Source organism: Ranitomeya imitator, chromosome 10 (assembly GCF_032444005.1).
Source record: "Ranitomeya imitator isolate aRanImi1 chromosome 10, aRanImi1.pri, whole genome shotgun sequence".
NCBI lineage: Eukaryota > Metazoa > Chordata > Amphibia > Anura > Dendrobatidae > Ranitomeya > Ranitomeya imitator.
The window spans coordinates 122,371,500-122,381,489 of NC_091291.1; the positions used below are offsets into that span (position 1 = coordinate 122,371,500).

General features: G+C 46.0%; 1 protein-coding gene across 2 annotated transcripts in view; it reads left to right on the forward strand.

Annotated features, from left to right (window-relative positions):
• USP28 (ubiquitin specific peptidase 28) overlaps positions 1-9,567 on the forward strand; it is a 49,008-nt gene extending 39,441 nt beyond the window's left edge. For both annotated transcript variants that reach the window (XM_069742271.1, XM_069742272.1), the window contains 6 exons: positions 1,466-1,644; positions 1,825-1,903; positions 2,081-2,160; positions 4,518-4,641; positions 5,088-5,283; positions 8,252-9,567. In XM_069742271.1, coding sequence (XP_069598372.1) covers positions 1,466-1,644; positions 1,825-1,903; positions 2,081-2,160; positions 4,518-4,641; positions 5,088-5,283; positions 8,252-8,427 — 834 coding nt within the window. In that variant the 3' untranslated portion in view covers positions 8,428-9,567. The remainder of the gene's footprint in view (positions 1-1,465; positions 1,645-1,824; positions 1,904-2,080; positions 2,161-4,517; positions 4,642-5,087; positions 5,284-8,251) is intronic.
• The last annotated feature ends 423 nt before the right edge of the window (positions 9,568-9,990 follow it).

Below are 9,990 nucleotides of genomic sequence, written 5' to 3' on the forward strand. Positions count from 1 at the left end.
GATTCATCCCGCGCTTGACGTAAATTGGTTTCCAGCGCTGAAAAAAAAAAAAAAGTAACAGATTATGTCTGCGGCCCTCAAAGAAGCCTTCACTTTTGAGCTTCCAAATCCGTTCTCATCCAGACATTTTCATTCCCAGCTCGTGGTAATTAAGCGGCTGCACCTCTGAGGTAAAGACACCGGCGTGCGAGCCGCTCGTGGACCCCCGAACTACCGGCCGCGCAGCTCCTATTGGCGCGTCATTCGCTCATGAGGACAGCGGGGAAGGGAAACCAATGACCTCCACTGTCGGTTTAGCTACTAGTACGAGTTACTGTCCACCTCATCCAGGAGAAGACACTACACCTTTTTTGATTTCTCCATTAAAATGATTCGGGTCACTTTTTTACTTTTTTCCTTTTAAAAAAAAAAAAAACTTTGTTTTTCGAAAATCAGTTTAGGGGCGTTCATGTACTAAAACATTCATATTTAGTCCAATGGGCCCTACAGGATGTTCAGTTTGCGGTCACTGCTTGCATGGCCCCGAATAATCCATCCTCCTCAACGCTTAAAGGACCTCGCTTGGTTGTATTTCTTCAGGTGCCTGTGGGGTTGTCCTCAGTGACAGACCCTCTTTCATCAGTGGTCTTCTGGTCTTGTGTAACTTAATCTGGATTGTCACCTCAGATAGTGATGGGAGAGAACCTGGATTCATGGATCTTCTTGACTGTCCATACTTGATGTAGGGTGCTCTGATGCTTACTATGCCAATGGCATCAATGCCCCTGAGGTCCAGCACCAGGAGGAGCCCCCCAGGGTCTACTGCACCAGTGTAAGGTCTGACAATGCCTGGGGGTTTCATCCTGGTACAAATTGTGGACGTTTTTGTGACCCTCCAAGGATTTGCTTCTCACAACCATCACTGACCCACCACCAAACTCGTCCTGTGGGATGATATTGCAGGAAGCTTAACGCTCTCCATGGTGTCTCCAGACTTCTGCATCTGTCACATGGTCAGTGTCAACCTGCTCTTATCAGAGACCAGGGCGCCAATGGTGGAACTTAACGATGCTTGTTTGTTAGCACTGGTCACACTACAGGACCTTGTCAGAAGCAGATGCCATGAGAAGTTTTCAGAACCAGGTGGACCAGAAACCTGCTGTAGAAGGGTTTGTAGAGCTCTGGTGGTCCCACGAGGGAGAAGATACTGTTTCAGTTGACCTTTTACAGTCGGTGTCTCTGGTCTGTTGGGAGGACATGAGGCTGAATCTGTGTAGGGCTTGTGAAGGCTCTGATGGCACCAGGTGTGTCCAGAACTGATCTGGATGGTCTTCACTTTCTGCCACCTCTGGCATGTATGGTGTGCAATAAACTCTTTGGAATTGGCTAAGATTGCAGATACTAAATCCTAATTTTCCAGTTCTTGGGATGACCCTCTTTTTTTTTTTTTTTTTTTTTTTTTTTTTACATGGTCCCATCTCCACAGGCTTTCCGAGAGGAGTATTCCAGACTGCACGAGCTTTCTAAAGAGCTGCCATCTCCTTCCAGAGACCCCCGCCTGCAGCACATGCTGGTCTACCTGTTTCAGAACCAAGCCCCCAAACGCATCATAGAAAGAACCCTACTGGAGCAGTTTGCGGATAGAAACCTCAGCTATGATGAGCGGTGAGGAGCACGGCTTTTCCAACTTTGTGTGAATGTAGGAACATTGGAGTCACTGGGAAGGGGAGCTGGATTTACTGTAACTTGGTGCAGCACGTTGGGTTTTCTTCTGGGGTCCGGCACCCTATAGCGATTCCTGTAGCTACTTCCACATTTGGCATCTTGGTGGTTTTGTTTCTCCAGGTCTATAAGCATTATGCAGATGGCTCAAGCAAAGTTGAAAGAGATTGGGCCCAATGACATGGACATGAAGGACTATCAGGTGAGGTGTCGAAGTAGAAGTTCTTTTGGTTCAGATCTATCCACACAATACACAGAAAATCAGCAGTGCAGTTTTTGTTGCAGAAATGTGACACATTTGTTTAGCAGGGTTGTGTGTAGTTTTTTTTTTTTTTGTTTGTTTTTTTAACAAATGTGACTGCTCTCCCTCCTGATCCAGAAGTGGCACGAGGATTACAACCAGTTCCTTAAGGTGTCGATCTTCCTGATGACTGGACTGGAGCTCTACCAGAATAAGAAGTAAGTGACCCAAAGTTTGATTTGGGCTTTAAGTAGATTTCAACTTAGATTGCAAAATTGCTACGTCTTAGTCTGTAAACTGGGTTTGAGAGAACTTGGTCCCTCGCTGCCAAAACTGATTTTGGAATCTCTGAAATAAGTTTTTTTTTTTTTTTTTTTCTTTGCATTTCTAATTATGCACTATTGGCTCTGCTACACAAGCGTATTATTCTGTGGATCATCATCGTTGTGGCAATACCATATTTACACTGCTCAAAAAAAATAAAGGGAACACTTACACAACCCAATGTAACTCCCAAGTCAATACACTTCTGTGAAATCAACCTGTCCAGTTATGAAGCAACACTGACTGTGAATCCATGTCTCCTGCTGTTGTCCAAATGTAACAGACAAGGGGTAGAAATGATAGGTTATTAGCAAGACAACCCCTATAAAGGAGTGGTTCTGCAGGGGGTAACAACAATTTCTGTTATCCTTTTTGGCTGTCTCGGTCACCTTTGCATTTAGTCACTTGCTCTCACCTCTAGAGGTACAGTAGCATGAGGCTGTGTCTACATCCCACAGAAGCTGCTCAGGTAGTGCAGCTCATCTAGGATGGCACATCAATACGAGCTGTGGCAAGAAGGATAGCTGTCTGTCAGCAGTGTCCAGAGCATGGAGCAGATATCAGGAGAAGGGCCAGGAGACATGGAGGGGGCCTAAGAGGGTAACAACCCAGCAGCATGACCGCTATCTCCTCCTTTGTGCAAGGAGGAGCAGTACCAGAGCTCTGCAAAATGACTTCAAGCAGGCCACTAACATCCTTGCCTGCCCAAACTGTCAGAAACCGACCCCATGAGGGTGGTATGAGGATCCGACTTACACAAGTAGGTGTTGTGCTTACAGCCCAACACCGCAGGGCGACTGGCATTTGCCAGAGAACAAGATTGGACATTGGTGCCCTGTGCTTTTCACCGATAAGAGCAGGTTCACACTGAGCATGAGGCAGACATGACAGGTTTGGCAGTGGGTCAGTAATGGTGTGGGGAGGCATTTCTTTGGATGGAGGGCTGCACAACCCTCCATGTGCTAGACTGAGGTACCCTGACTGCCATTAGGCACCAGGATGAGATCTTCAGACCCATTGTGAGACCATTTACAGGTGCACTAGGCCCTGGGATCCTTCAGCCACATGAGGCCTAGCATTGTCATGCATCAGGAGTGTCAGCAGTTCCTGCACAATGAAGGCATTGAAGCTATGGACTGGCCCGCCTGTTCCCCAGACCGGAATCCAATCGAGCACATTTGGAACATCATGTCTTGTTCCATCCACCAACGCACCAGACTGTCCAGGAGTTGAATGACTGCTTTGATCCAGGTCTGGGAGGAGATCCCTTAGTAGAACATCCGCCGTCTCATCAGGAGCATGCCCAGGCATTGTAGGGAGGTCATACAGGCACGTGGAGGCCACACACAATACTGAGCATCATTTCCTTGTATTGAGGTATTTCCACCGAAGTTGGATCAGCCTGTAATTTTAATTTCTACTTTGATTTTGAGCATCATTCCAAATCCAGACCTCCATGGGATATTAGTTTTGATTTACATTGATCTTTTTTTATTTTTTTTTTTTTTTTTTAGCCCATTCCACTATGTGATGAAAAAAAATTTGCAACTGGAATATTTCATTCAGTGATTTCTAGGATGTGGGATTTGTGTTCCCTTTATCTTTATGAGCAGTGTATATAGTTCTGGGTTTTGTTATTCCTTTGTCACCCAAAGAACCTAGATTTATTTTTACATTTTTTTTTTTTTTTTTTTTGGAGCATCTTTTTGGTGAATGCAGCGCTGCTCGACCTCCACTCCGTTCAGACGAGGCTCCGCCATGTTGTACTGCGTTTATACAGGGAGTAAAGTAACAGCCCATCACCAGGGGCTTCTAAAGTCAGAGCGATGGCGGACACTTGTTTGGCTTATTTTCAAGAGGGGAAATTATATGATCAGACCACTCCTAGTATCCACTATCAGGGGGTTGGGTGTTAAAACATAATGTAGGGCCCTAATAGTTTAGAAATTGGTAAAGGAAACCAGTGACTGTTCATGTAACTCCTGGTCTCTACACTCCTTGTCTACAAGTAGCTGAAAACCTTCGATAGGCATTGGGAAAATCCTCCAGCCAGAAGTGCAAGTAACAAAATATATAATTTTATTCCAAAACTAAGAGAAATGAACATCTCCAAATATACATCCAATACGTGAAGCTACGCGTTTCACACCAGGACTCGTGAGATTTCCTAAAACTGAGTCGTTTCGACCTTTCATGGACGCCCTCCTGGCCCGGGTCTGAGCTGCAGTAAGATCTCTTCCTTTCTCCCCAGATATCAGGAGGCCCTCGTGTACCTGATGTACGCCTATCAAAGTAACAGCGCCCTCCTGAGCATCGGAGCCAACCGCGGGATGGACGAAAAACTGCTGGGGCTGTTCAGGCGGAGGTGCCTCGTCGTACGTATCCCTTTCATCATGTCCTCCTGACGTGGTCTTTACATATCATCCTTGTATACCACAAGAAGGGAATAAACAGACGCTGGAGAAAGCGTTCGTGTTTGGTCTTTGACATGCCGTCCGTCATCTGGGCTGAATGAATTATTTTTTTTTTCCCAGTCCGGTCTTATATTGTTCCAATGACTGAATGTACCTTGGAATTGTTCTTTACTACAGTAGATTTTTATTTATTTCCATTATTCCACTCTGGATTTTACAAATCTGTAATGAAAATGACCGCCTACTCTGGATTTTCATCGCTGGATTTGTTAATCCTTAAGTGGCCGTTGGTTAAAATGTTAGGATTCCCTAAAGTCTAACTTCTTGTCAAGGATCCGCTCCCCTCGCATGTGGAAGTCTTCAAATGTAATCGGATATAGATTTATTTATTTATTTTTTTTTTAAAGGACTTAAGCAAAAAAGCATCTACGTTGTTCGAGAGTCGGGTAGAAGATCAAATCTGCGAAGCCATCAGCATAATGAACAATGTGATCATCCCGTGCGTGCACCTGATCGGCAGCAACAAGGCCTCTGAAGAAGACCTGGCCGCCGTCGAGGAGATGCGGAGCAGCTGGTGCTCGTACCTCATCCAGGACATGGATGGTGAGTCCCCCGCTCCCCATGTGACGCTCATTCTTGGTGATCGAAAATAAGTACCGTAACTTTAAAACCTGAATTTTTAGATTCCGGGTTTCATTAAATAAATGCATTGCTGTATGTGACCCTGAAACGGTCATTGTTGCAAAAAAAAGAAACTGCAGACAACATGGCTGTAGATAGATCTGATTGGCAGGAGATCAACCCTAGTGCAGTAAAGGTAGTGGGGGGGAGGCTCCTGCTGCAGCCAAATGTCTTACAGGAAGGTGAGGAAGTGGCTGCTCTGTCAAAACACAAGATTTGGTGTTCTGCCTCTATTTTGGGTTATGCAATTTTACTGCACCCAATATGCTTGATTCAGAGATCAGTTTGACCCCTTTGTACCCCCATGTGGATGGTGCCGTTAGGATTATGGCTGCTGCTTATTCTGTAATATGTATAGTATGTAAACTGCATGCGTGACTGATTTGAGCATGCGTGATTACAGCCAAGTCGTCTGCTATGCTGTTTGTACATCTACATGACACACTATGGATGTAGTATATAACGTCTGCCCACAATCATCCTGCGCTGAAGCAAACATGGCGGAGAAATGAAATTGAGTTGCCCACGGGCACGGAGCACTTGGGGGTTTCTTCTCCAAATTGCCCATCTGTCTGCACACCTGGCGCTCGTCCAGACACTAGTCGCTCACTGTCCTTACCAACTCATTATTACACTTAATGCCCTAAAAGTTCTCCCTGACCCCAGACCTGGTGTATGAGCGCAGCTCCGGAGGGAATCAACGCCGTCCATCTTTCAGACCTGTGATCATTGATGCATAGCTGGGAGATGGTCGTGCCCTTTGCATTTTTTCCTGTGCAGCCCACTCTGTAGCATTGTTTTCCGTTGTGTGTACATACATTGCTAATCATTGCTGTCTCTCTTCACTAGATTACGTTGGATTAAATAAATAGTATCTGAGCCGGTCTTCTGCTAGCGAGGAGAGACAGCGATTAGTTGGGGGGGGTCTCTCCATCTGGACTACCTGGGAGAAAAAAAAATCAAAACTTATGGCGTGTTTCTTGGACATGTCAGAAGTTTTCTGTAAGTGCAGCTAAAGCTTCACCTTCTTGTTTTAAATCACTGATGTGTGCAGATCCACCGTGGTGCTGGGTGGAGGGCATAGTCTTCCTAATGTTGTTCTTTGGCCTTTTAAAGGGATTGTCTGCTTTGTTCCTGAAATGGGGAAACACCAGACCACCGACTGGCTGTGGGCGACTGTAACGCTGCTTTGTTAATCTAAAAAAAAAAAAAAAGCTTGCATGTTCCAAATTGTATTTATTTATTTTTTTTAAAAGAAGTTCTATGTGCAACACATGTGACATAATTGGAACCAGATCGGAACGCAGTGCACGGACCGGTCGCGGCTTTTTATACGAGCATGACTGCTGCATAGAAAGAGGTTATGGCGCGTTGTGGTCCGATCAAAGTCCGTCTGGCTGCACCCTCAGTTTTCCTTGTGCTGCTCACTCCTGCGAGCGATGCTGCCTCCATAGAGGTGTATTGAACGCTGGCACAATACTTGCTGATAGAACTTGTGCATATGTCAGGATGCATGCAGTCATTGGCTCTGCTCCCATCCAAAAGTGAGTGGTGCCAGAGAACCTGTTTATTTTATTTTTTTTTTTCCCCCTAATGATGGACTTACTAGTCAGTTCAGGGGATTACCTGGGAATAAAAGGTCTTGTATAATCTATAATTCGCATGTTTGTTATTCTTAAGGATGCAGAGACAAAACTTTGACCTTTAGCTGCTTTGACTTTCACGCCGTGCCGTTCCCCCTCCGCCGTCGCCCCCTTTTTTCAGCTGCACGAGCGGTTGACGCAGTAATAACCCGTGTCACTTTTAACATCCCTGCATATTTATTGACTGACGGCCCCCACTCTTCTCTTCCTAAGGAAGATTAAAGCATAACGATTTCAGTTTATGGCACATTAGAATACACATTGTCCCTCCAAGCCCGTGCGAAGCGAGATTAATGGGCTGTCAGAAATCTGTCTCTGCCGGCAATGAATTCCAGACATAAGAGTCTCCGGCATGCCGGGTAGGATACAAATTAGCACCGAGCAGTACTTATTAGACAGTGAAGAATTCATATGTATTATTTTATCGTTGCACCATGCCAGCCACGTTCCCGGCGCCCCCCCCCGCCCAGGACACCCGGTACGCCGCCATGTTTACAACCACATTTAACTAGAAATTCATCATCTCAAAAAATATATTCCCCATGAATGAGTGTCATCAACCTGGCAAATTGTCTGTACCTTCATGGTAACGCTATCGTCCGGGCAGATACAAGAACCAATGAAAATTTTATTTTTGGGGGGCTTAAAAAGCGTGCTCGTTTGTACGGAGTCCAGTGAACAGTGTAGATTTTTTTTTTTTTCCTAAGTGTTTAGGCTTTTAAGAATTTTGGACTGATCTTACAAGGGTATTGTGCCATCTTATCCATAGTGCTAGATTAAGGGGCGTGCAACCCCATTTAGCTTCTGAAACATGGGCGCCCTACCTCCTGTTGATATGAAGCAGTGGTCTTGTGTGTACTACCGTGCGTTTTTGCTTTTTTGACTCCATGTTTAATGGTCTAGTTGAACTTTTCCGGCACCAGCTGAAGTCCTGTGATCACAGCAGCATAGGCGCTGATTCACACAGGCCTTCAGTGACCCGACTATGGCTCCATCTCTAATGTTGGAGACCATGTTGTCCACTTCCATTGACAGCGGCTGATGGCTCTCCTAACCATCCTGTGGTGGAGGGCATCTCCCGAAGTCCTAATAAACATTAGATGGTTAGCCAGTCCTGATGGTACAGTTGCACTCACTACTCAGACCTTAAATTCCTGCCACCCATTAGAAATGTGTTGATTTCTTCCACTGAAGACCCTTCTTCTTCTATATTTTTGGTGATGACTGTAACTTTCTTGCCTCGACAGAAAATCTACAGCACAGGCTCGGCCAGTTTCTCCCACGGCTCTTGGACTGTTCCAGCGACGTTGTCATTTTAAAGGAGCCGCCGAAGATACGACCTCACTCCCCCTACGACCTGTGCAGTCGTTTTGCAGCCATCATGGAGTCCATACATGGGGCTTCTACAGTCAAGGTGACATAGGAACCACTAGAAACTGAGCAACCTGGTCTCCTCCACCGTGGTGACCTGTGGCCTTGGGAAGATGCCTTATGTACGTGACTTGGGGACGAATGGATTTCACGAGACGTTTTTTTTCTACGGTCGTGGCGCCTGGATGCGGTGACCGTGCGTGTGAATAAAGCGGTTTAGTGCCACACTGGACCTGTAGGGATTAGCCTCCTTATAGTCTGATGGGTTGGGGTGCACCACCAAAAGTTGGGGAAACTTTCTGCACTTTTCTCTGTATTTTATAGATGAATTTTCTTTTTATTCCTTGGTTGCCGATGTTGAGTGACATGTCTGAACGTGACCCACGGGAAGTTTATTATGCCAAGTGCCTAAATAGTTGGTCCCCCCCCAGCTCCTGCTATTTTGCACTCTTTTTATGGGTGCCCTGTGGACTCGACACATGGACATGAGTTGATTATAGCTGATCCGGAGGGCAAACTGGAGGAGCCCTGGCTTTCTGCAGATAGGAGCTCCTCTCGGATTGCTCCGCTCTAAATAAATCCAACATCCGGATCCTGTGCCAAGTCGCTGACAGGCGCTGACTGGGTAATTTTGGAGAATTTTTAGCCTGTGGGTGTGGGTTTTTTTTTTCTCTACAATCACGCAAGCAGCTGCACGATTCAGTCTCATCGGGTGGAAGCAAAGACTAGTGTAAGAAGCCAAACCCCATCGGATCTGGCAACCAGGGGCTCTTGGCTCTTCTTTTTTGGAAACCGAAGGAACAAGTGAATATCAGGGAAATTTTTACTACTGGCATCTGAACAATGCACCCATCACCGGGGGGGCAAAAAATAAAATCGTTGACTTTGTCTTTGCTTTTAATTGCTCCTTCCATTTCTGTTTTTAGAGACGTGGGTTCCTTTATTTCTCCATGAGAAGTGTGAACCGGCGTTGATGTGCCTACAGAAATGGAGCCTATGTGTTATTGCCAATGTTGATGCCGGCTGTGCCAAAACCCATTGTCTGGTGCACACGTGTGAGCGGCGATCATCCCCCGCTGCTCCACATACAGGGGGATGGGCTCCGCTCCCGACACTTGTACAATCTATAAATGGCCGACCGCCCCGTATTAGTTTTTATATGTGCAATAAAGTATTTATGTTTTTATCTTGACTTGTATTTGTCATGTATTGCAAAGTGGGGGGGGGGGGGTCTCTGCTCCGGAGACTCAGTATCATGATTATATGGAGTGGTGGTCTAATGCGCTGCCATAGGAGTCTATGGATGTAAAAATGTGGGGTCTGTGCTGCTGCTGTATGGGGCTCGTTTTCTGTGGCCATTTTGGCTTAGGTTTTTGCTCTTTATTGCACTTTTTTTCTTTAAACTTTATAAAAATCGCATGAATAGTCCCTAGATCAGAATGTCTCTCCAGATGCAACCGTGACGGCTTCATGTCTTTCTTTATAGCTGTCACACTGTTCTTGGGAGCCGCCGGCCAGTCTGTGTACTGGGGTTCAATCTGTCTGACTGAGCCCTAACGAGGAGACCGAGCTGCCATAGTGCTGTCACTTCTCTGGCGGCATCCGGAGCCCCCCC